The 27,228-nt window shown below is 35.8% G+C and overlaps 1 protein-coding gene across 4 annotated transcripts in view; it reads left to right on the forward strand.

Annotated features, from left to right (window-relative positions):
* Window positions 1-27,228, forward strand: part of LOC150106171 (uncharacterized) — a 338,533-nt gene that overhangs the window by 291,105 nt on the left and 20,200 nt on the right. For all 4 annotated transcript variants that reach the window (XM_090393901.1, XM_090393900.1, XM_090393903.1 and 1 more), the window contains 2 exons: window positions 225-478; window positions 13,050-14,249. In XM_090393901.1, the coding sequence (XP_090250027.1) occupies window positions 225-478; window positions 13,050-14,249 (1,454 nt within the window). The remainder of the gene's footprint in view (window positions 1-224; window positions 479-13,049; window positions 14,250-27,228) is intronic.

Consider the following 27,228-nt stretch of genomic DNA (forward strand, 5'->3'; position numbering starts at 1 on the left):
AGTGCTGAGACAGTTTGCTATTGGTTGTAGGTGATTTGATTACAATGTCTGAGCTGTCATATTTTAACTTGATACGTTTTATATAAGTTAACGAGCTGAGTATATAATCTTAAGATCTCAAGTGTGATGTGTTGCTATTTATTCCAACATAAAGTGTTGCCCCTCATAGGAGTAGTTTATTGATATATATATTATTTATATTTGTGTGTGATTGTTTATTTTAGAGTTTACTGTGATGGCCCATGCTTTATGGAGGGCTTTTAGAAAAGCAGTTAGCAGAACATTTTTTGATGAAGAAAATGAGCATATCATGGAAAACAAGAAAGCAAAAATAGATGAAGATTACATTACTGAGAGCTCCTCTTCTGTTAGTCCTGACAAATTTGAGGGAAAATCTCGTCAAAAGAGAAAGAAGAAGCGACCACCTGGTATGAAAGCCATTGAAGCTCTTGCACAAGCTGCTGAAATTGCCTTAAAGGTAACATTAACATATAAGCAATATTCCTCGGAGTAATATTGGTTAGTGATTAGCCATTATACTTTTATGTCTATATGTTTGTTGTGTGTATATATTATTATTAAGAGAAACCTCCAGGGAGGTCTCTCTTGAATTTATTCGTACTACTTGCACACACATCCAAAATAGCAATCCATTCCAATCATGCACCACTCAGAGAATAATCTAGCTCTTACTCCCTTCTTGAAAACATTCATTCCCAACTTCCAAGGATGCGATCTCATCCTTTTCCCATCCTCCTTAAAATGGAAAAATTCCATCTACTGAAATCCTGTATGATCCTTTAGAAGTTTCTCAATCATATCACCCCTCTGTCTGCAGTCTACAGATTTTCAGTCAGTCTTCATAATCAGTATTTTACAATCAGATATAATTTTTAACACTGTCCTTTGCACTCTTTCAACACTACCAGAAGACCAGACTTGCGCACAGTAGTTTAAGTCTTATCAAAGCCTTATAAAGAGGCAAAACGACTTCTTCATCTTGACATGTCAAAATTTGTTAGCATTGCAGTTGTCCTTTGACTTGTATTTGCAATCTTTACTATATGGCTCTTGAACTTCAACTACCTATCTACTAAAACCAAGATCCCTAGCCTGATCAGCTTACTCTAGCATAATCCCACTAATATAATATGACATTGGATATCTAATCACACCGAAGTGCATGATTTTGCATTTACTAACATTGAATTGACACCCATTTTCACATGCCCACAATTCTGGCCTATTCAAATCATTCTACAAGTATACCACTTATCAGCAGCACTTTTGATTACCCAACTTATCTTTGCATTATCAGAAAATAACTGTTGCCTGTTAAATCCTTCTGAATGTCATTAATGTAGAGATTGAATAAGAATGGACCAAGGATTGATCCTTGTGGTACACCACTGGTTACCTTAAATCTTGCAGCCTCGCATCCCCAATATAACTTTTTGATATGCCAGTATGCCATTTCTTATCCATGCTAATATTTCATAATCCAATCCCATATTCTCTAATTTATTCAATGGTCTTCCATGATGTATTCTGTCTAAAGCCTTACAAAATCCAAAAGTAATATATATCCATTTCCCTTGTCTAAATCATTGGTAACATTATTATAGAATGTGAGCAAGTTGCTGAAACACGACCTTTCCTTATTAAACCTCATGCTGTTCATTGTAGAGATTTTCTGTCAACCCATTTCTAAATAAGAATGGACCAAGTATTGATCTTTGTGGTACACCACTGGTTACCTTAAATCTTGCAGACTCGCATACGCAATATAACTTTTTGATATGCCAGTACGCCATTTCTTATCTAAAGTGCAAGCTCTTACCAACTTTTCCAAAATCTTCACTACCACTCCAGATCATTTAGTCTTTGAATTGTTCTTGTTCAATGAGATTACCATACATTCTTTCCACTTCTGTGGAATCTTCTCTTTTCTGACACTCAAATTATATAGCCAGTTCAGCTGAACAGTGTTTCAGCATCAGTGCCTATTGCTCAATTCTTATTCAATTTGTGCGATAGCTCTAATGCTTCCTCCTCATACACCTGAGTTTCTTCAGCCTGTGAAAAGGTAGCAATGAGTGCAATGTTGCATACACCAGGTATGCAACATTGCACTCTTCTTCTGCATTCAGAAGAGTTATTCTTTCATATTCATTCTTTTTTTTACTTACAGCATATCAATTGAATTCTTGTGGGTTGTCTTTAGCTTGCAGACCCAGTTTCTTTTCATTTCATACTCACCCTTCTCTTACGAATCTTGCGTAATAAGATTACACATCCATTTGACTCCTATCCTATTTCTTCTTCAAACTCTCAGGACACAATTCTGATATTGCATTATGTAAAGTATTTTTTAAATGCTTCACGTGCACTGTCTGTATACTCCTCAGTTGGTAATAATTTCCTCTTTGTAGTTCAGCGTGTAATCTTTTCTGAATGGAAAATTTATAAACTTACTCACTTCCCAAGTGAGTACCACATGATCACTGTCATCAAATGGAGGCAAAATAGTTTCATCTTTAACTGAAACTCCCTCTAACACTATAATCAGATCTAACACTCTTTGACCTAGAGTTCCTTCTGTCACATTCTGATTGAGGAAGTTGTCTCACAACAGCTCAATAAATTCAGTTTCATTCTTCTTGTGAGATTTTACTGCTAACAAATCAATGTTTGAATAATTAAAAATAAAATTACTCTTTTCATACTCATTTTTTTATTTGGTTATGCATTCATTTGTTACTAGCAACTGATCCACCAAGTCCGTAACAACACTTCGCTATGTATTTGATCTTGTTAAACTTCACATCATACCAGATGGTTTCAAAATCACTGCCACATGAAAAACTGTTACTAGTATTACAGTCACAGGTCTTGAATGGATTCAACTCATTCAATATCATAAGCAGCATGCTCACTTCTCTCTAATCTTGTCTATCCTTCAGGTATGAGGGTGATTTTATATATGATTTTATATAAAATTGAATGACTAGAAGCCAATAGAAATAATTTATTTATTATTCGAACACACAACCAGTTTTGTTTTCTTAGAAAACTTCATCAGGTTCATAATATGAAAAGGGAAATACAAAAAATATATGTTACAAGAAGCAGCTATAAATCAACTTGCAAACATATTGCTGACATTTGAAGCCATGCTGTATGCCATATTATTGTTAAGCACATTCACATGGGAATGATCTCTTGTATGCCAAAGTTGGATAGCTGAAGAGTGGCAATCAGATAGGTTATAGCTAAGGTTAGTATTAAGATGGACAGATTGGGGGATATTTTTGTTGATTCCACAGTTATTCTCACCCGTTCTTTATAGTGTCTAAAAATGTTTTATGATGTGTCATTCATCCAGGAATACTGGATGAATGACAGAATTAAGAACATTATTAGATAGTATGCTGGCTCTAGTTCTGCCACGTGTAATGTGTCTCACATGTTCTTCAATACACAACTCGATGGATTTCTCTGTGTGACCAAAATATGGCACATTGCAGTTACACCAATGACGATGAATTCTTGGATACTTCAGGATGTTCTGTTTTGGTTTAGGTATACTGAGTAAAGGATGGAGTTTGGAAAGAGGAGTAAAAGAAGTGCAGATCTTAGATTTATTGATAATTTTACCTAACTTTGACACAGAGCTAATATATGGTAGAGATATATAAAGCCTTTTACATTAGTTGCTTTCAGTGTGATCAGGTGGATTAAAAAGTAGCTTACAAACTGTCTGTTTTGGATAGCAATTTTTCTGGAAGGTTGTAAGAAGAAATTGTAGTTCTCTGGTGATCTCTTCTTCAATGAGGGGTGAGCATGCACATTTATCCAAAGTAGAAAGGATGCCAAGCTTCTGGGGCAGATAATGATGCAATTGCACATGAAGGTATCTGTTGGTATGTGTGAGTTTTCTATAAATAGAGATCTTCAGTTTTTCTGCTACATGAGTGAGTTTTACATCCAAGGATGGGAGAGAACCATTAACTTCCAACTCCAAGGTAAATTGTATTCTTGGGTGTTGATTGTTCAGATGATTCAGAAAGTTCTTTAAAGAATCTGGTCCATGACTCCAAATTAAGAAAATATCCTTAATATATCTTTTCCATAACCTTGGCTTCAATGGGAAGGAATTGATTACTTTTTCCTCAGTTTTCTAAATATAAATTTGCTAATATGAAAAAAGAATGGGAGTGGAAAATTTGAATCAGAAGTTCAACCATAAAAGGATGTTTGGTAGTTGTTTCTCAAGTAATTGTAGGTTTGGCAGAAATAGAGGGCATGATGGATTCTATTTTTTTCGAACATCATGAACTACAGATATTTTCACCCATGAAAATATCTGTAGAAGAAACAGAGCAGAAACTGTTGAGACAATTGCTGATGAACCAAGAGAGGTGTTATAAACCAACTGTCCTCTTCTAAAGAGCATCAAGAATTGTTTTGAGATGTTCAGATTTCAGATATAGGAATACTGTTCCCAAATGTAAGAGCATTATTGTAGTGTTCGATAGATTTGGAATTTGTATAGAGCAATCAGTAAATAGCTAGTCAGATAAAAAGTAACATCTTAAGTGAGAAAATGTGCTAAGTTTTTAGAAAGTAGAGCATGCAAAAGAGAGATAATGTGTTCCTGTAAGATCTTATTCTTTCTCCATTACCAGAGGTAAGGGAAAATTGTGGATGATTTGTGGGTTCGAATCCCGCCTGGGCATGGATGTTTGTGATTGTCTATGGAAATACCAGTGGTGGTGGTCAGCGGTAGATAGCGTTGGTGTAGTTGTGGTCAGTTGGTGGACACAGTTGTAGAGCAGGTGTCTTCCCTCGATGAGTCTGTAGACTCCCTGGAGGTGTCAAATATTTTGAAGCTTGATGTTTGAGCACCACCACCAGGTGTGTATTATGATTAGAGTAAATGGAGAGTGCTGTATCAGCAGAACTCTGGATGGGATTTGAAGTTAGCAAAAGAACATTGTTTATGAATGTAAAAAAAATAAGGTGAGTGAAAGAGCCTGAGGAACATCCAGTTGGAAAAATCTGAAGTACCATTTACACTTCATGAATGACCTGAGAGAGAGAGAGAGAGACCAACAGACAATCCAGTTACAAAGGGAAGATAATAACATGGCAATTTGCTGAGATGCCAAAAATCCACCAAATTCCATATTGGTAGTTACTGATTAGTTGACAGTTCTCTAGATGTCATTTGACTTTGATAGCTTCTTCATTACTGTAGACAACACAAAAGTTGAGAGCAATAATCAATAGTTTGATGGTACCACTTTTTTTTTTTTTTAATTGGATGTTTATGCTTCCATGACTATGCTGCAAAGTATAATATAGTGTAGAGATATTTAAGAACACATCTTGTGTTCTGAAACATTTTTGGTATCCAGATTGTTCATGACTCTTCTGATGTCTAGTGGAAGGTAACAGAAGGCATGTAATGCAATATTCCAGGTAAAGAGAATGATTTACCTTTATCTATGCAGGAGATAATGAGAAGAATGATGCCAGGATGTCAGTTTTATATTTAAGTGATGTTACAATACTACCATTTAGGTGACAAAGTTGGAAGCACATAGAAGTGCACCTAACTGCTTTTGTGAAAGACCTGAGTGCATTGACATAGATGGAAAGTATTTTACATTTAATACTTCCAAACTCTCACTTAGCCCTGTTAATGATTTTGTAAGTAGGCTGTAAATGTAGCCGGAATTTCTGTCTCATACCCTTTTTGTTTTTTCCTTGGACTACTCTGGCACACTATTTGGGAAACTCTGGCTTGGATATTGGGTAGAAATTTTGAACAGAGTGGGGAATGAAGGTTATCATTCCAACACAGATAATTTTGTACAAGATTGCAAGTATCTGGAGAAACTTAAGTAATCTGCCCATAGCAAGGAAGGGTAAGTCTCATACCTTCCCGCTTGGTAATGTTGTTTTAGTCCCCAAGGATACAAGGTTAATGTCTAAAAGGAGGATGTTCTAATAGGTGATGAAAGTTGAATGAGATTGGATCCAGATTACCAGGATTGCTCATCTCATCAGTGTCCTTTGAAGGAGAACTGGTTAAGAAAAGTTGTCTGGATTGTTGGATAAATGGGGAGGATTGTTACAAATTCTGGTTGGAACATGAACAGCTTACTTTATGATTGCTTGCAACAAATACCTCAACTTCTCTTCCAGCTTGGTCAGTAGAACTGGGGAGAAAAAAAAAAGAGTTGGTCAAAGTTATGGACATTAAAACAAGATAAATTCACTGTTAGGATAATTGGGTTGCAAGAAATCCAGCTCTAAGGATTAGAATTCAAAGAGGTCAGAATAATTTTCAAAATTAGAGGAGTGGCAGAGATGGGGAAGATGATACATAATGAGACAATGAAATCTCAAGACACAGGTAGTTTAAAAAAAAAAATCTGATTTCAGTAAGAAGTACTGCTAATACTATTTAAATTAAGGGAATATTAAATCCCACATTATTTCAAGCCAAATAAGAAACTGGCTCTTTATTTAAGTAATTTATGGGTGCACCTTTTTGACAACTCGTATAGCAAAGTATATAAGTTCTCTTCGCTATAACCTCAGTATTATCTAGATCTACCTACTCACTGATGAGACCTCAATAAAGGTCAAAACTGGTCTGAGTGACCTGCCACCATAATGTATAACATCAAACATCTCCTAGGAGATGTGTTTTACATTATGGGTAATACTAAGAATAGTGATCAGAACTTGACCCATGTTGGATTCTGAATATACAGAGATTTGAGTAATTAATATTTGCTTCAGAATCCAACATAATTTTCCATCACATAAGCTAATCTTGTAATTATTAATTAATGTAAATCACTTGTTTATAAATTAATATTCATATAACTACCTTTAACTTTATTTGATATTTAATTATTTAATCAAGGATATGTATTAATAGTAATAGGACTCTGTATTAAAATATCATTAAGTTTATTTTATTTATCGCTATATTAATATTATAAGAATTTGTATTCAATATTTTAACTGCGTATTGATTGAAGTGTAAATATTCCTTATTTGTTCCTGTATGTAGAGGTATAACGTTGTGCAATACCTCAGTTTTATTATATTTTGTTTTGGTTGTCATGGAGACGTATTTAAGAGCGCAAGTTTAGAACAGTGCGTGAGAGAGAGAATTGAAGGGCTGGAAAGGATTTTAGTTGAAGACAGCACAAGAACAATTTCGGCGGGAAGAAGGGATATATAAGCTAAGAACGCTGAAAAAAAGAGAGCATTCATTCGGGGAATCAGAGTGCGATAATAGTGAGTCGGCGAATCACTCAAGTAGCTAATTAAAGTCTACTAGTCGAGGAGCAGTTAGCTGGTAAGTTGCAGAACAACACAAATAAAGCAACGGAAGATAGCAAAGTAACAACCAGGTGACTAGTGATAATTTTGTTGATTTAATTCCAGGCCGACCTTTCAGAGATACACGGAAACTTGAAGCATAGCACAGTGTAACTAAGAGAATAAGTAGAGGCAGTAAAGTTGAATTTAAACGATAGCTGTGTTAAGAAATATAGTGCCTAAAAGATTAATTAAATGCTTGAAGTATAGGCGACTGTGCATAAAAACTTCAAGTTAAAGAATTACTGTGTGTTACCTTAGTTCAAGAGTTATTAGTAGAATACTGAATTGGTCAAGTGATGTCAAAGATAGTACAAGCGTTTTGATCTGAGCAAGAACGTTTAACTATGTGAATTGCGACCGTTAATTAATTCAGTTATTACTAAGAAGATTTGTTTTAATGAGTGTTGTTAATTGTTTTTATGCGTATACAGTTATAAGAAATGTTCGTATATAAGTAGATGAACAAGGAAGGTTACCGCTAAGAATTATCCAACTATTGATATTCCCATGTGGAGATATGAGTGTGTTTCTTCCTAGAATATCCCTATATTAACAGTAACTATTGCAGAGATTAGCTGGAGTGTGGAATTAAGAGTGTATACTTGTGAAGTGTTACTGCCCTTTTATTGTATTTGAAACTTAAGTAACTATGAGATATTAATGTAATTGATCACCAAGGAACTTTATGACATTGAACTTTATTAAATAGTTAAATGAACCTTGTGAAGACTGTATTTCAGACAACAGATTAACCATTGCCTGAGATTTTCTGACTCTATTACCAGATGAACTAAAATGTTTATAATACCTTATTTAGTGGTTTAGATTAAAGTGTATAAATTGTAAGCCTAAATTAAACGTTTGTTTGTTGATCTAAAGTTGTATTTTGCCTGAATCTCTTTAACTGCACCATTCATAAAATATTCGAACTAAAGCGGGTGAAATAAATAAGTTGAATATACTCGGCCAGTATATATGATAATAACACATAAAAGAGAAATAGTTGAGAATTGGTTTTACTCTAATTCTTGGACTAATTTAGATATAGAGTGGCACAGTCAATAAATATAAATTTTCTCTATATTTGGATTAGAAATCAACTAGCAACTTATTTTTTATTCAAGAACATCGTAGTGACAAATATGTCGGATCCAAAGTATGGGTTAAGACTAAATAGGATCCAACACCCACCTTTGCTATGAGTTGTCCTAGTGTTGAACTATGTGCTTTAGCTTACACTACAATCCGCCGAAACTTTTATAGTTTGCTATATCTGGCATGAAGCTCTTTGATTCCTATCTTTGAGTTTCTTATTTGGCTTTGAAATAATGTGGGATTTAATATCCCCTTAATTTAAATAATGTTCATCGCCAAAGTGAAGCCTATTGGCTCTTTATTTAAGTAACTGCTAATACTACCTTGTGACTGAAAGGATCATAAAAGGTTTACTTTGGACAATATAGTTATTGTGGCAGTAATTTGGGTTCTAGTCAAAAACAGGAGATCAGATTTTGGATGTCTGCAGGTGATAATACATATAATTTACATTGGGGTTTATACTATAAATGATTGTGAATGTAGAAGAAAAAAAAATTTTTCTAAGTTTTTAGGGTTTTTTTTGGGGGGGGAGGGGATTTTTTAGTAGGTTTACTGTCATCTTAGTATTTCAGAGGTTAAGAGGAAAACAACAAGAAAATATTCTGCAGGAGGTGAAACTTAGACATTCATCTATACCATTTATCCAGTTAACATGTCGAATGTGGACTTGACAGTGCTCCTCACATACTATGTTACATGGCTCTTTCTCTCTCTCTCTCTCTTCAACAATCCAGCAGTGTAGTTGTGCACCAGCTGATCAGAAAGCCTCCAAAATGCATTACCATGAGGTCTATTCTATACATTATCTGGCAGCAAGCCTGCACAACTGTTTCTGCTATATCCTCAGATGGGTGAGGTTCTAGATTTCTACAGTATGCTTGGCATGTCTTTTGAAAGATATCACTTGCATTTGGTTTTTTTTTGGGGGAGTGGATAAAGACCATAACCCATGCTCTAGTAAACAAACACAGCAACAGTGAATTCAGTTCTCCCAGTAAGCTGGTGGTGGTGTTTCATTAGTATTTAACTGTAAAAGGATATCTTCTTAGTTCTTCTGACTAGGAAGATATTGTTTTACATCAAGAATGCTCACTAGATATTTGCCAAAAGCCCCTTTGGAAATTAGCCACACCTTGAAGGTGGGTTTGACTGGGAGAGTGTATATTGCATATCACAGGCCCATAGGTTAGTTGTTTTCATATGGTACTGGAAGGGTTTTCATCCCATAAAACAGGCATACCAGTCAGAAGAATGATAATGATTATTTTGTTATTTCATACATAATCATTCTAGGACCATGGATGGAAGTTTTATCATCATCATCATCATCATCATCAAATTCCTGCCATGTACCCTCAAGGGGTGTACAGGATATGATAGTACTACATGAAAAAAATTACATCATTATTAATTTCCTATCTACAATTTTCCTCCAAATCAGTCTGTTACTTGTCAACATTCCAACATTATCAGATCTTATATTTCTATCGTCTAAAGCACTCTGTACCATATCAATCCACCTATATCTTGGTCTTCCTCTGGGTCGTTTTGCTGCCAACCTGGCAGAGAACACTTGTTTTGCTAATCTTTCCTCGCCCATTCTGTTTAAGTGACCATACTACCTGAGATTAGCTCTGCTAACGCATTCCTGGATGCTAACAATGTCAAGTTCTTTCCTAATATCCTCGTTTTTAATATGATACTGCCATTGATGCCATCTGTTCACGCCTATAATCTTTCTCAGGACTCTCATATCTGTGGTCTCTAGTCTTTGGTCAAGTGTTTTACTTCTGACCCAGCTCTCAGATCCATAAGTTAAAACTGGTTTGAACACTGACTTGTATACAGCTAATTTAGTGTTCCGACTACTTATTCCATATGAATTTATTAAATTGACTTCCCACCATGCCAGCTTTGCTGATTCTGTTGTCTATTTCTATATTTAATTTACCATCTTCAGTAAAAATCGTGCCTAAATAGCTGAAATGTTTTACTTGTTCCACAGGTTTCTCCATTCACAACACAGTTGACATTTTCAATGATTCTTTCTATTTTCATTGTCTTTGTCTTTTTATTGCTGACCTTCATACCATATCTATTACAACAGCTATTCAATTTAGTCAGAGAATCTTGCAGACTTGTAGCGGATTTATTTAGAAGTATAACATCATCCGCATAAAACAAAGAGCTGACATTAACATCTCCAATTTTGATATCATGTTTAATACCACTTTTCTTCATAATGTGATCCATATAGATAATGAATAACAGAGGGGATAATGTCCATCCTTGTCTCACACCAGATTTAACATTAAACCATCTTCCTGTACTTCCTTCAATTCTAACTGCTGACTTACAACTCAAATAAAGACTAAGTATTGCTTGATATAATGCCCCATTGACACCATATAACTGCAGAGTATTGAATAGCTTCTCTCTTGGCACCTTGTCATATGCCTTTTCCAGATCGACAAAACTTAAATACAGATCTTTGTTATATTCCCATGCTTTCTCGACTGTTTGTCGTAAAGTGAAGATCTGATCCTGACAGCCCTTATTTGGCCTGAATCCAGCTTGTTCTTCACCAAGCTTTTCTTCCACAATTCTTTTCAACTGTTTCCCAAGTATACTTGCATAGATCTTGCCAGGAACACTCAGTAGGGAAATACCTCTGTAATTCTCACATGCAGTTTTATTTCCCTTTTTATATATGGGTACTATGAGAGCTCTACTCCAATCATCGGGAATTCGTCCCTCTGTCCAAGCTTTCTGAACTATGCAGTGCAGCCACTGTAAGACTCTTATGCCACCATACTTCAGCATTTCTGGTCGAATATCATCTACTCCTGCTGCCTTTCCACATTTCAAGCCTTTGATGGCTTTTTCTACTTCTAGTATGGATATGTATTCCTGACTGCATGCCTGGTCAGTGTTTTTTACCACTGTGCTGTCATCACTGCTTGTTTCATTTAGCAGTTTTTCAAAGTAATTACTCCATACTTCAAGGATATCTTTTTCTCCCGTTTTCATGTCACCTTTATCATCTCTAATTCCTTTTTATAGCACTATTTCCTCCATTCTTAAGCTTCTTCAACAACCTCCAGAATATTTTGCACCTTCTTGATATTTATTTTCTATAATCTTCACAAAGTCCTCCCATGACTTTTGTTTAGCTAGTTTTACACAGTGTTAGCATTCTTGCATTTGTCTCTATATTCTCTAAGAGCACAAGCTGACTTATTTGACAGGAACTTTTGGTATGCTTTCTTCTTTTCCTTCACTGCCTCTTTAACTTCCTGTGTCCACCAGGGAGTTCTGATGTTTTTTTATCCTTACAGACAACCTCACCACATGCCTCTCTGGCATAATCTCCACGGCTGAATCTCCACGGTTTGATTCCTGTTCTCAAACTCTTTCATTTTTTCTTCAATAATCTTTGCGTATTTTAGTGTACAGCTCACATCTGAGAGCTGCACAACTTTTATTCGCTTTAAAACTTTCTTACATGTTATTCTTTTCTATATGAAATTCAATTTTATCCTGCTCAAGACTACATAGTGATCACTTCCAATTTCAAATCTCTGTACACTCTGGTGTCCTGCACCAGGGAGAAAACATCACTATCAACAATAACATAGTCAATGAGACTTTTCTTTTTCCTAGCCTCTTCTCTCCATGTGAATTTGTGCACATTTTTAAGTTGGAACATGGTGTTAGTAATAACCAGTCCATGTCCTGAGCAGAAATCCAACAGATATTTGCCATTATTATTAGCTTTGCTCTTTTCTCCAAATTTTCCCAAAATATTTTTGTATGTCTCACAATCATTTCCTACTCTGCTATTTAGATCCCCAACAAAGACCAACTTTTCATTTTTCATTGTTTCAGTTGCTTTTTCTAAAGCCTCGAAAAATTCCTCCACTTCTACCTTAGTAGAACCTTCTGTGGGACCACCATAGGTACAAATAAGTCTCATTGTCCAGTTCCCTATTCTCATATGTGCCCACATTACTCTACTTGAGACTGACTGCCATTCAAGAAGATTAGCCTCGTATTTTGTGTTGAATACTATGGCTACTCCTTCTTTTCCTTGATTGTCATTGCCTGAATATAACATTTTGTATTTATTGCTCAGAAAGATCTCACCAGTTTTGGTCTTTTTTGTTTCAGTCACCCCTATTATGTCGATCTGGTACTTATCTAATTCCTCAGCTAGCTCCATTTCTTTGCCATTCAGGCTTCTTACGTTGATAGTACCGATCTTTAACTCTGGTGATGTTGAGTTGAGGTTTATTTTCAGATTTGTTCCAGTAGCTGACTTTTCGATGTTCGCCCTGGTTCCCTGGCGAAAACAAGGGGGATGGAAGTTTTATTTGTTTATGAAATGTTCTTGTTTTACAATAATTTTATGGATGTGTATTGTGTATCGATCATGCTAGTTTGAGCATTACAAGCCAATATATTTTGTTAACTATATACAATTGATTTTGTGTTTACATTACTGTTAAAATTTTGATATGCTTTTAATCTGTTGCTTTCAGAATGCATCTGGCAGGAATACTTTTGAGGATAGGTTTGCTTTGAATAATAACTGTTTAGATGATGATGTCTCTGGTGCTTTTCCTGATCTGAAAATTTCAACTACTCAGAGCCATCCAGTTTCCATGCTTGCCAAGTATTTCCCAAATATCTCGCTGTCAGCAGATACTAACACAGAGTTTGCAACTTCTCCCTATAGTTTCCAGTCTTTGACACCTGATAGTATTCATGATGCTGAAACATCTGCTTCACAAGAGAGAAGAGATAGTGTAGACAGCTTTCTGTGTAATGAAAATACCTTGCAGATTTCTTCAGTCGAAACAAATGAGTCACTTCAGGAAATATCCACTTCAAATAAGGGAGACAGTTGTGATTCATCTGATTTTCATAATAGCATTTCATGTGATATTAAAGATCATCCCGCTACAGAAGTTGATAGACCAGAAAACAGTGAAACACGTGAAAGCCATAATTCTGTGAGTCCTAGTTCTGAAATTCTGTCATCTATAGATTCAGGAATTCCATCATCGGTAGATGCCCAGCCATCTGATATTCAGCCTGAAACACAGTATTTAGATGGTAATTCATTGAATAAAATTTCTCAGATGTTAACAGAAATTGGAAAAGAAAATGCAGTATCAATGGTAATCCCATCACCCAATTCACATAATATTCTTAGCAATGCTTTCTCTGATATTAACAATACAACCAACAAGGTTTTTGGTGAAGCTGCTGTAGGCTGTCAGAATTCTCTCATCTCCCAGCCTTCACAGACTGCATCAGCAGACAGTCAGAATTCTTTTACCCTTCAGTCATCACAGGCCCTTCCAATTCTTTTACCTCAAACACACAGAATAAATGACTTGGAATGTCAGAATTCTCTTGCTCTCCAGTCATCACTTCCTCCAATATCGTTACCTCAAACTCAGAGAATTGATGTTGTGGAATGTCAGAATTCTCTTCAGTCCTCACATAGTCAGCATTTATCACCCCAGTCTTCACAGATTCAGCAAGTACCATCATCAGAAATGCACAAAATTGGTTTAATTAATGATTCGTTAACTAACAGTTCTCACTTGTTAATAACCTCTCAGGGCCCTTCAATGAATTTGCATCAATCCTCTAGAGAAGACAGATTCCTCTCATCTGTTTCAGAACAGACTTCACAAGACCGGTTACCATCTATCAATAACATTTCTCAGGTAAGAGTTAGCTAAATATAGGAAATAAACATTGTTATTGTAATCATTATATAATAATAGTTATTTTAGAGTACTCGCTGTAATATAAAGCTTTCAAGGCAGGAGAGAGAGAGAGAGTTAATAGTGAGATGTATGTGCTATTTTAGAGAGAAAGCTGTGCCAAGTTTACCTGTACTTTCCTTGTTTAGCTAGTATTGGATTATATAATCTGTGATGCTACCAAACCTACGGGGGGGGGGAGGAACAGGTTTAGTCTAGTGCAGGATTTTTGGTGGCAAATGCTTTAATCTAGGTACTTTCATAGCACTTAAACTAAAGGGGTAGCAAAATCATTTTCTATTCTTCATGCAGTAAGATTGAAAAACCTAATTGTTAGGAAAATTGTGTGTGTGTGTGTATGGCAGGCACTTAAACAGTTTTTTTTAGCTGTTTAACATTCTTTGGTATACACCAATGAAATGTTGGGCATGGCACTCCCAATATAAGATAGCAAAAATGCTTTTGCTTCTGTGTCACAGAATAAGAAGAGAATATGGCTGTTTAGTAGTACTATAGGTTGTATAGTTCAACAGCTGTGATTCCTTGCTTGTTTTAACTGACCAATCAACATCACATGGATGAATCTACAGCACGTGCACGCACACACTACTTTTCTCTGTTACATGAGGAAACAGTGTTTCTTTTCATGGGTTATGTAGGTTTTCTAAGACTTCAGTACATAGCAAGTTTTATAAATGAATTAAAGGTGAATGCAACAATTATTAGAAATACCTTTACAAGGAGTATTTCTGTTTTGGTCATTGAAAATTTTACCTCACTAGGCAGAAAACACATTCAGTTTTGAATAACTGATAAATATCACATAAATTTTCTGCATTTCTCTTCATGGATGTGGATCTATATTGGCAGTATTTGCTAACTGATAGCCTCCTGCTCACAGAAGGTTGCAAATCTTATAGTACATTAGTGCCATGAGTGGATTAAGCATTATTATTATTAGTTATGTAGAATTTTTATTTATTTTTTTTACATAATCTGGAAACCCTGCCCTATAGACCAAACATAGAACTCGTTCATACTGACTCAAGACTCCAGTAAGTAAGTGGAGCAATGGCCTCACACCAGGTAATGAGTTTATCTCCCAACTAAAGACAATCAAAACATCAGTGTCCATGGTGGGTGGGGATGCATACCTGCAACCTGTTAGTTGGAAAGCAGAAAACCAGGAAAAATATTTACTATATGGTGAAATGATTAGTATTATTAAAATTTCTGAGCTAATAAGGAGTATAAGGTAATATTGCATTTCTGGCAGAAGTGACAGTTATGTAAATTTTCACATGCCATAACTCTATAGCAGAATTGCCACTAGTTTTGAGATTTAATTCTTAGGCTATGTGTACTAATGTGCTACAGATTTTCAAACTTTCATGGTTAGCATTAACTGTGATTACCTGCAGTAGACTTAAAAATGTACTGACAACTCCTCCTCCCTCCCCAAATTATCTTTTGTAGTTCAGTTTCAAAGATAACGCATTGTTTTCCCTTTACTTGGAAAGACTTAGGTTTGAATTTCATTCAGAATGAAATCTTTGAGGGTTATTCTTAATTTGTGATAAGCCTGCATATGAGTTCATTGTTTAGATTATATTTGGTCATTCAAACATTTAATTAAAATTAAATATATATTGATATTTAATTGACCATGATTTATAACCATCTAATACCAACAAGTTTTGCTGATGGGGCTGTCTGGCTTCTTCAGGGCTTATAATGGTAAGAGAAAAAAAAACTAATAGTTGGTTAGTACAGAGAAAATGGAGTAACACTATTGTATGAATTAAACATTAAAACAGAATGCATAACATTACACGCATGGAGCGTGTTGTGTTAGTCACTGTTATGAGAACACATTCTGTAGTTTTGAGTGTGGTGGAGATATGTAGATGATGTCTTCATTATTTGGAGAGACACAAAAACAGCTCTTTTGGACTTTTTAACCAAAATTAATCTTTTCATCAAAAAATACAATTCACTTTGGGTTGGAAAAAGATAATCAACTACCATTTTTGGATACCCTAATCAAGAAACTAGCAGATGGACATATCAAACTAACAGTCTACTGCAAACCAACACACGCTCTGCTGCCATCATTTCAAATCAACTCACCATATTTCCCAGAAGCTCAGTATAATACATATGCTCAAAATAGAGCCACGAACATCATCTCAGAAGAATAGAACTCTGATGAAATTACTCTGAAACATTATTTTTCAACAATTATCAGAAACATTAATAAAAAATTATCCAAGGAATTTAACAAGATTCTTTATAGATCCCCCCTCCCACAACAACAACTTACCATCACTCAATACAGTTCATCCATAGTTATTCCTTATGCAGGTACAGTGTCCGAAAAGATTGCAAAACGTTTTAAACCTTTCAACATCAGAGTTGCGTTCAAACTGGTCAAGACTGTCTGTCACATTTTAAGATCGCCAAAAGACATTAATGCTTTTTTCAAACATGCAGGAGAGTACAACATCCCATGTGCTTGTGGTCTAAACTAGTGCTTCCCAAACTTCTGGATGTCAGGGCCCTCTTTGGAAAAATTAAAATATTTCACTGCTCCCCTCAGAAAAAAATCATAATGTAGACATATATTATAATATTTATTGCATTTATATTCAATACAAAACATACACAGCGAATATTGCAAAAATCAAATACAAATATTACATTTTAGCATCTTACATACACATTTGACATGGCACGTTATCTCATATTTTTATATAGATAGATATATTGTTATTTTACATTTGCAGTATAAGCACATGAAACATAAAACGATTAGTAATAAAGAAAGAATTAAAAACATTAAAGAAGTTTAATAACAATTTAATGTGATGGATGTGTTTCAATACTGCTACACAAAGTCAGTATCAGGTGAAATATTTGAAACTGCAATTCTTAGTTTTCAGCTTTGAAATGAAACTTATATGAATAAGCATATATTTACTAATAATCATTAAGCATTGAAATACGCAGGAAGCAAAATTTGTGAACCTGCACCAATGTGTGATTTTTTTTTTTTCATCATCGAATTCCTGACATGTACCCTATTTTTTTCCATTAAAATATAAAAAAAAATAAAGAAATAATAAATAATAAAAATTAAATACTTTTCTTTTAAGATAAAAAAATTTATTTATTCTTAAAGCATTTTAAATTTGTTTTCATTATTTCATGGCTCCCCTCAACAACCTACGGCCCCCTAGGGGGGCCACTGCCCATAGTTTGGGAAGCGCTGGTCTAAACCATATAGGACAGATGTTGAGAAGCCTCAAAATCCCAAAAAAATAACATATAGGAGAATGTTAATAACAACAGAACAGACAATTTAGGTCTAGCCCATCATTTCGCGATTACTAACCATACCATTGATTGGGATAGCAGCTCCATGCCTTATCTAGAAGAAGATTTCTGTTGTAGAAATTTCAAGGAAGCCGTTGTAGTCCTCCATTCTGAGAAAATCTTAACAGAAACAGGGAATGATAATAGCTGGCATATGGAAAATCTTAATAAGATCACTCAGTTTGCCAGAATTTAATTTCGCTCAAAACTATAGAACATGCTCTCATAACAGTGACTAACACAACATGCTCCATGCATGTAATGTTACACATTATGTTTTAATGTTTAATTTATACAATAGTGTTACTCCATTTTATCTGTACTAATCAACTTTGAGTTTTTTTTTCTTTTACCGTTATAAGCCCTGAAGAAGCCAGACAGCCCTGTTGGCGAAACTTGTTGGTATTAGATGTTTATAAATCACGGTCAATTAAAGATCAATATATACCTATATATGAGTGTTAAATCTATAAAGTTGAGACAGAAGAAAATTGTTAACTGTTAATATTTGCATTTGAAGATATTTAAATTTGTATCCTTTAGAAAATACATAAGAGGGAAGATTTTTTAAAAAAAAACAGAAGTCTAGGGAATGAATGATGATAGAAACTTCTGCAATTTTAGAGTTGAACTAAATTAACAAATTTAGAGAAGTCAGAGGGGCAGCTGTGATGAATATAATCAGAAAATAGAAACCGGACATCTATGTGAGAGTAGCAAGGAATGGGTCATTAATCAACCCAGCTGCTCTTCAACTGGGTTGATTAAATCTTCTGTTAAGAAGATTTAGAGAACTCTTAGGGTGCTACTCAAAGTGCATGAATGACATTTGATGCATAGTGGAAGGATTTGTAATTGCCAGTAGTTTTTTTTGTTAAACTTACCCTTGGTTCAGGATTGCTTGAAAAAAAATTGGCATTGAAGGAGTGAAGAAGAAAATAAGTGATCTTATCATTAAAGATAAGATCATCAGACCATTGCCATCAGACCAGCTTGAAATTGTCTTTTCTTTCATACACCAAAAATAAATTACCACCTCTATCCTTGCTAGATGTCCATCAAGCACCCACTTCATGATGACTTCATTATTTTGGAGAGAACAGACCATTCTGCTAAGATTAAATTCCAGGTACATCAGGACTACAGCAGATTTCAGAATTTGAAAAATCTGGCTTTGTTTACCTTGCTGTTTGCACTAACTGATTCTTTGAATCAAACCAAGATTGTTCATTCCAGATGATTTAAATATGATCATCTCTTTCTTCAAACATGAAGTTTTACATCTGAATCTTAACTGCTCTGATTGCATGCCAGTCTCATAGTTATGGGAATTAAGCATGATTAACTGTACATACATATTTTTTCCCCTTTGTACTCTAATAGCACATCTTCTCTTAACTGTGACTGAGATACAAGCAAGTAAGCACATTACCATGTGTCAGCCATTATAACAAATGTAATACCTACTTATAATTATTTATACACAATACCATATTATATTCATACTACTTGACAGTTTGTTTGTATTGATAATCAAAATGTTGCTTTAAATTAAAGATGCCAAGAAATTGTATTCTTGGTTTAATTCTTTATCCAAGTGTAAGCAAACAAAGTTTGCACATGAAGTCACTTCACGACTAGACTAGTTATGCATAGAGGCTGATGACTTCACATCACTTACCATAACGCAATGCACATGTCCTTATACAATGGAATCATAACCTCTCTATTTCTGCATGTCAGGGTTCTCCGCATCATTGCCATTATTCGATGTGATGTCTTCACAACTTGTGCAGTGTGACCCCTGAATTTCAGGTCCTTGTATTTCTGCATGTCAGGGTTCTCTGCATCATTGCCATTATTCGATGTGATGTCTTCACAACTTGTGCAATGTGGTCCCTGAATTTCAGGTCCTTGTCCACCATCACTCCTAGATCTCTCATCTCCACTACTTTTGTTAACGTTTCCCCACCAAGTGTATACTTTGCATCCCATCGTTGCTTACCAAATCTCAAAACCTTGCACTTGGCAACATTGAACTGATAGTTCCACTTACCTGCCCATTCATGCAATCTATTCAAGTCCTCTTGTAAGGCATTAACATCAGCCTGACTGTGCATTGCTCTTCCCAGTTTTGCATCATCTGCATGCAGCTATCTATCACTAGATAAACCCAACCCAATATCATTAACATACAAACTGAACAACAATGGCCCCAAAACTGACTCCTGTGGCACACCACTGGTGACCTTTCTCTTTCGAGATGCAACCCCTATATACAACTTTCTGATACCTATCTGACAGCCAGTCATCCAACACAGAAGTCTGTTGTCCAATCCCATCTGTTTCAATTTATTTAAGAGGTTGTCATGTGGCAGTCTATCAAAAGCCTTTGCAAAATCCAAGTACACCACTGTACATTCATTGCCCCTGTCTAGCATATTCGTCACCTTGTTATAGTACATAAGTTATTAAAAGTTTATTAATCCTTTATCCAAGTGTGAGCAAACAAAGTTTGCACCTGAAAGTATCTTCAGGACTGGGGTAAGGTGATACAACACCAGGGCAACTCGTTGCAAAGGTGTAGCAAGCTACCAACACTCCTGTCTCAGTATCTCCTTTAATGCAAAACACATTTCCTTGCGGATATGTCTAATGTTATGCATTAAGGGAAGGGCCACTACCCAGACTAGTTTCAACCTTTATTGAGGTCTCTTCAGTGGGAGCCAGGCCCAAGCTGAGATACCAGGCAGAAGCATTTGCAGGTCATCTCTACCTATAGGAGTTTCCAAATGGTGTGCCAGCCTTTTTTAATAAATTACTCTGGATTTAGAGAAAGATGTTGAAAGTTTATTTTTCACTTGGTTAGAGTATAATAAATTTAGTTTAATCCTTTATCCAAGTGTGAGCAAACAAAGTTTGCGCCTGAAAGTATCTTCAGGACTGGGGTAAGGTGATACAACACCAGGGCAACTCGTTGCAAAGGTGTAGCAAGCTACCAACACTCCTGTTTCAGTATCTCCTTTAATGCAAAACACATTTCCTCACACGTTTGCTCACACTTGGATAAAGGATTAAACTAAATTTATTAGTACATAAGTTAGTGAAACATGATCTCCCCCTTAACAAACCCATGCTGATAACCACAGAGAATACTGCTGTTATCAACCCATTTCTGTATCCTACTTCTCACCAATCTCTCCAGGATCTTCACCACAACTCCAGATATATAGACCGTTCTATAATTTGAAGCCACAGCCTTATCACTGCCTTTATGCAATGGAACAATTTTACCCTCCTTCTACTCCCTTGGAACCTATGCTGTTGCAAAACTCTTGTTAAACAGGAATGCCAATGCTACTGCCAGTTCCCTGGAACATTCTCTTAAAATACGTGGTGATATTTCATCAAATCCTGTCACCTTATTAACATGATATCACCTTATTAACATGATTTCACCCTGATCAGGATGAAACATCTTTTTAAATTGATCACTGAATACCTCAATAATGTCTTCTGCATCGGTTGCCATCCTGCCACTTTCATCCCTTAACTTCATCTTTCCATGATCATTCTTCCTTCTACTTGCCACATATCTAAAAAAAAAAAAAAAAAAAAAAAAAAAAAAAAAAAAAAAACCCTAGGGTTTTTCTTAGCCTGATTTGCCAATTTCTGCCCACACTCTACTTTTGTTTTCCTTACTGAGTTACTCTCCTGGCTTATGGCTTATTATTTATATTCTTCATGTGACTGATTACCATTATTCATCTTGTACTTCCCCAGAGGACTTCCTTTTTCCAGATTTCATGCTTAAGCTCCACATTCATCCATTTTACACCAACCTTATTCAGCCTTTTGGCCTTTGGGATACGTTCATACATTGATGCTGTTATGTATTTCTTTGTAAGTTCCCATGCAGCATTTATTTCCTTGCCACTCAACTCCTCATTCCATGTTATAGCACGAAGTTGTCTCCTAAGCTTGTCATAATCACCAGCCTTATAATTCCACATATATCCTTTGCTCGCAAAAGCCTGTATATGACTAGCCACAACATAGGTGATTACTTCATGATCACTTTCACCAGCTGGAGTAAAATGTGCAACCCTTCTAACAATTACATCCTCTGATGAAATGATGAGATCTATAATTCTTGATCCTCACGTTCCTTTCTTTACGTGCTGCCCGAGATAATTATCTCTCAAGAAATTTACTTTCCTTATTCCCAAATGCTATCTCTTCATTCCAATCTATACCGCCATAATTAAAATCACCCATAATAATTACCCTTCCTTTGTTCACTAATTAAAAGTTTATACATTTCTTCATCACCACCTTCCACATTCCCAGGCCTATATCAACATCCAATTAAATGTCTTTCTCTCAACCTCCACGTTACATCATATTGCCTCATAACCATTGCCACTATTTCCCCCTTTCATGTTTACCTTATGTGGACTTAATTCCCCTGCTATCATCAGCAGCATTCTCCCTTCCTGCGCTTTCTATCCTCACGAAAAATACTGTACCCTTCCATTTCTATTCCCATTACAATATCATCTTCATTCAACCATGTTTCACTTATTCCAATGGTTTGGGGGCGAATAAACTCAATCACTGAAACCATTTCATTCCCTTTATTTCTGATACTTCTGGCATTTGTGAACAAACACAACAGTTCATTTTAGGTCTATAGCCAGTCCTATCCAAGCCATATGTTGGTTGTGATTTCCCAACTACGCCTGCCAAATCACCTTTATCACCGCTTACCACACTCCTCAGTCTCCACTTCTCCACCCACGTTGCAATATACTCCATATTCATACACACATTCACTGTCACTTTCAACATTCACTCTCTTTGACATGTCTCCCTGTCCACCTGAGCTCCCCCCTCCCGTTTCCCTGTTCCTCTTGTATTCCCATTCTCTCTTCCTCTCTGTCACCACTACTGTTTCCACTGCCAAGCACTGCTGTCTCTTCAGTACCATTCTCCTGATTTTTCTCTTCCTTCTGATCTCTGGCATGCATCACACACTACTTTCTTCAGCACTCACTCCAAAGCCATTTAAATGCAATCCATCATGCCTGTATAACTTCATTCTTCCATCAAACACATGCCATACATCCACAAACTCCACCAACATACCACTCATGATTTTGACTCTCTGTCATAACTCATCATACCTGGGTAACATACTGACAACTTTTCCTACTACACTGTTATCTTTCACTCTTCTCAATAGTCTCCTGTTATTTGTCCTCACCACCTCCTTATGTCCAGTTAGATCATTTGTCCCTACAATCCTCGCTCGTTTCTTCCTTATGCTCAACACCTTAATTATCATACTCGTTCTCCCACCTAGATAGCAGACCTTATGGACTCTGTCACTAACTAGCCCTCTAATTACGGATTCTCCATATGCTGCTACCACTCGTCACTTCTTTTACTCTTTGTTCTTTCATTCTGTTTTCTTGCATACTTTCGTTAATTTCCACTAGACGCCTAACATCACTCAACATATTCTTCATTTCACTTTTCATTTCCAATGTCTGTTTCATTAAATCTTGCATTCCGACAATTTCACTCGATCTCTCTACCTCTCTTTCGGTCGCACTTTACTTCCTTTTCCTCGTTCATACTTTCTTTCACCCCTTATCACTAATTTTCACTTGTACATCTTTGCACTCCTTCAGTTTCTCCAACTTTTGTTTCACTTTTGTTTTTTGCAACATCTGTAATTTTAGCTTCTACATCTTTGCATTCTTTTACTCCCTCAGTCTCTTGCTTTCGTTTCATTTCCGTTTTTCTCAACTTCTTCCATAACTTTCGCTTCTACATCCTTGCATTCTTTCACTCCCTCAGTTTCTCCTGTTTTCGTTTCGTTTCGGTTTTTCGTAACTTTCACTTCTACATTCTTTCATTCCATCAGTCTCTCTATCTTTCGTTTCATTTATGTATGCTATTGATCTTTTCATTCAGTTTCGCATTCTGTATATCTTGGTCCAACAGTATATCACACTTACGACAAATCCATACTTTCTCTCATCTTTCGCTCATTCTCTCCCTCTCCACAAAGACATCTCTTACATTCCGCCATGCATACATATCTCACTCAGGACATTGAATCAGTTTTGAAAAGTCTATGTCGCCCATGCTACTTGACTTTCGCGGCATTTGCCTAGTAGCACCACTCGACGCCTATATGGTTGACCTGCTGACCGGCATTATGTGATATTTAAAACGGCAATTTAGACTAATAATTCTGATAGAATTCACACCAAAAATCGCTCCACCATACTTTGTTCTCAAAAATAAATAATGAAACCCAAAAATGTATGAAACACTGCCAGTGATTATTCAAGATAGAACTTATTTTTTGGAGCTGTTTCTGACACTACACAACTTACGGCCGTCTAGCATATGGAAATATGACTTCTGCATTACTTCAACCTTGGTATCACTTCTGGATCTGGCTCCCACTGATGAGACCCCAATAAACATTGAAACCAGTCTGGGTTGTGGCCCTTCTCATAATGTATAGCATTATACATGTCCCTAAGGATGTGTGCATTGCATTGAGGGAAACTAAGGCAATTGATGTGAAATCATCATCCTCCATATATAAGTAGCTCAGTCTTGAAGTGACTTCTTGCTTTACATGCAAACTTTGTTTGCTTATGCTTGGATAAAGGATTAAGCGAAGAATATAATTCTTGGCATCTTTAATTTATAGTATAACCAAGTGAAAAAACTTTCTGCAAAATGTTGCTTGTCTAATTCTAGTATGCTTACAAGTGTCATTTACTCATTCTCATAATGGGAGAAAATGATGCTTGTCAATATACTGGAAGACTGAATTTTAAATCATTTGATATTTTCAAAGCAATTTAATTTTACTGAACTTCTTTGAAGTTTAGTAAAAATTTGAGGTGAATGGGAGATGTAAGGACCATATGCCTGAAAATATAACTCATGCATTGCATTTGAAGAATCCTTAAAATTCACCTGGAATAAATAGTGCACTAATATCAGTTTTAACTGAGTCAGTCGCATGAATATTGAGGCAATGATTATCCACCACTTTTTGCTAGATTGGTCACACTTGTTTTATTCCATATACTTGCTGCCCAAAAGAGATTTTTAAACTGAAGGATAATCTCAAGGCAAATATAAGAGAAATGAAATATCAATATCAAATAACTGAAAAGTTCTGGCTGTAGATCTGGAATGGAGATGAACAGTGTTTACAGGATCTCAGTATTTTGAATTCTCTCTGATGTGCCATAGAGACTGAAAAGAGAAAGCTAAGAAAAAGATCGGAATGCACTATAAGATGCTTCTTAGCCTGTCAGCTTCTCCTGAAAATAAGTCACCATTGTGAAAGAATGTGTGCATCACATAATAACATAATTAACCATCTATGGACTCATCAGTAGATAAATTTTGAAAAAAAATTACTTTTTTTTTTTTCCTGCTAATGAGACAACCAGATTTTCATTTATTCAAATTGCCATTGTTTTCATGAAAGCTAGTGATATCTGGGATGAAAAAGTCAAGTTACTCAAAGAACATTTATTGAGTGATAGTTCTTTTATAAAAAATCTAAGCCAGAATGTTGTGTTTGAGACATTTAAACTCAAGTGCATAAAGTCAAATTATTGAAAAAATTGTCAAATATCATGACACAACTAAAACAACCATCAAAGTGTTCATATATGTTCACCTTTTAGTTTATTTTTAATGCTTGTGATAGGCAGGTGCAAAATATCATCTACATGCCCATCTGGTGAGTCACAATAATTTCTTGTGCTTTCCCTTTGTATCAGATTGGTACCTCGCAAATTATGGGGCATGTTTCCATTGAAATCATACTTGTGAACTGGGAGTGGGAGGGGGGGGGGGATACATTTGTTTCAGGATATAATAAAGGGCAGGAAGGGAGGGGGGGGGTGCTGCTGATGGGAGAATTATGTCCACATAAGATAGACATGAAAGAGGGAAATAGTGGCAATCATTATGTGGCAGTGTGTTGTAACATGGGGTTGACAGGAAGACATATTTAGTTGGATGTTGCTGTAGGCCTTTAAATGTGGAGGATGGTGATGAAGAAACGTATAAGCAACTTGGATTAGTGAACAAAGGAAGAGTAATTATTTTAGGTGATTTTAATTGTGGCAGTATAGATTGGAATAAAGAGATGGTATTTGAGAATAAAGAAAATGAATTTCTCGAGTTCTTGAGAGAGAGAGAGAGAGATAGCCATCTCGGGCAGCACATAAAGAACAGCATACGAGGATCAGGAGTTTTAGATCTGATCATTTCATCAGAGGATGTAATTGAGTGAGGTTTCACAATTTCCTCCAGTTGGTGTGAGTGATCATGAAGTTATGAAGTGGGTTGTGGCTATCCATATGCAGACTTCTGTGAGGAAAGGATATATGTTTATAAGGTTGGTGATTATGACAAGCTTAGGAGAAAGCTTGGAGCTATAGCGTGGAATGAGGAGTTGAGCAGTAAGGAAATCAATGCTGCTTGGGAACTGACAAAGAAACTGCATCAATATGTGAATGTATTTCAAAGGTCAAAAGGCTGAATAAGCTAGGTGTAAAATGGATGAATGAGGAACTTAAGCATGAAATCTGGAAGAAAGTACTTTGCAGACAGTACGAGATGAATAATGATAATAATCAGTTACATGAAGAGTATAAAGAAGAAGCAAAGAGAATAGCTCAGTTAGTAAGGAAAACAAAATGCAATATGAGCAGAAATTGGCAAATCAGCCAAAGGAAAACCCAGGAAAGTTTTTTTAGATATGTGGCAAGTAGAAGGAAGAATGTTGAAGGTAAAATGTTCTTTAATGGATGAAAATGGTAGAATGGTAACTGCTGCAGAAGATATTGTTCAGGTATGCAGTGACCAATTTATAAGGGTGTTTCATCCTGATCAGGGTGGAATCATGAGGAACTTAAGTGTAGAGATATAGGAGAGCATGGCTTAATTGTGAGTGAGTAGAAGGTATTTGAGGAAATAACCTTGATGTCAATAATGTGCTAGGATTTGATGACATATCATCACACATCTTAAGGGAATGTTCCAAGGGATTGGCAGTAGCATTCACATGCCTGTTTAATAAGAGTTTTATAACAGCACAATTTCCAAGGGAGTGGAAAGAGGATAAAATTGTTCAAATGCATGAAGATGGTGATAAGACTGTAGCTTCAAATTATAGGCCAGTCTGTATATCTGGAGTTGTGACGGTACTGGAGAGATTGGTGAGAAGTAGGATACAGAAATGGGTTGATAACAGCAGCATTCTCTGTTATCAGCATGGGTTTGTTAAAGGGAAATCGTGTTTTACTAATTTATGTATAACAAAGTGATAAATACCTTGAACAGGGGGAGATGTATATACAGTGGTGTACTTGGATTTTGTAAAATGTTTGATAAACTGTTAAATAAATTGAAACAGATGAGAATTGGATAACAGACTTCTGAGTTGGATCAGTGACTGGCTGTCAGATAGGTATCAGGAAGTTGTATATGGGGATGCAGTATCCCGAAA

The sequence above is a fragment of the Typopeltis vanoorti genome, chromosome 6 (genome assembly GCF_054136105.1).
Source record: "Typopeltis vanoorti isolate ZY-2024b chromosome 6, IOZ_Tvanoo_1.0, whole genome shotgun sequence".
NCBI classification, from domain to species: Eukaryota; Metazoa; Arthropoda; class Arachnida; order Uropygi; family Thelyphonidae; genus Typopeltis; species Typopeltis vanoorti.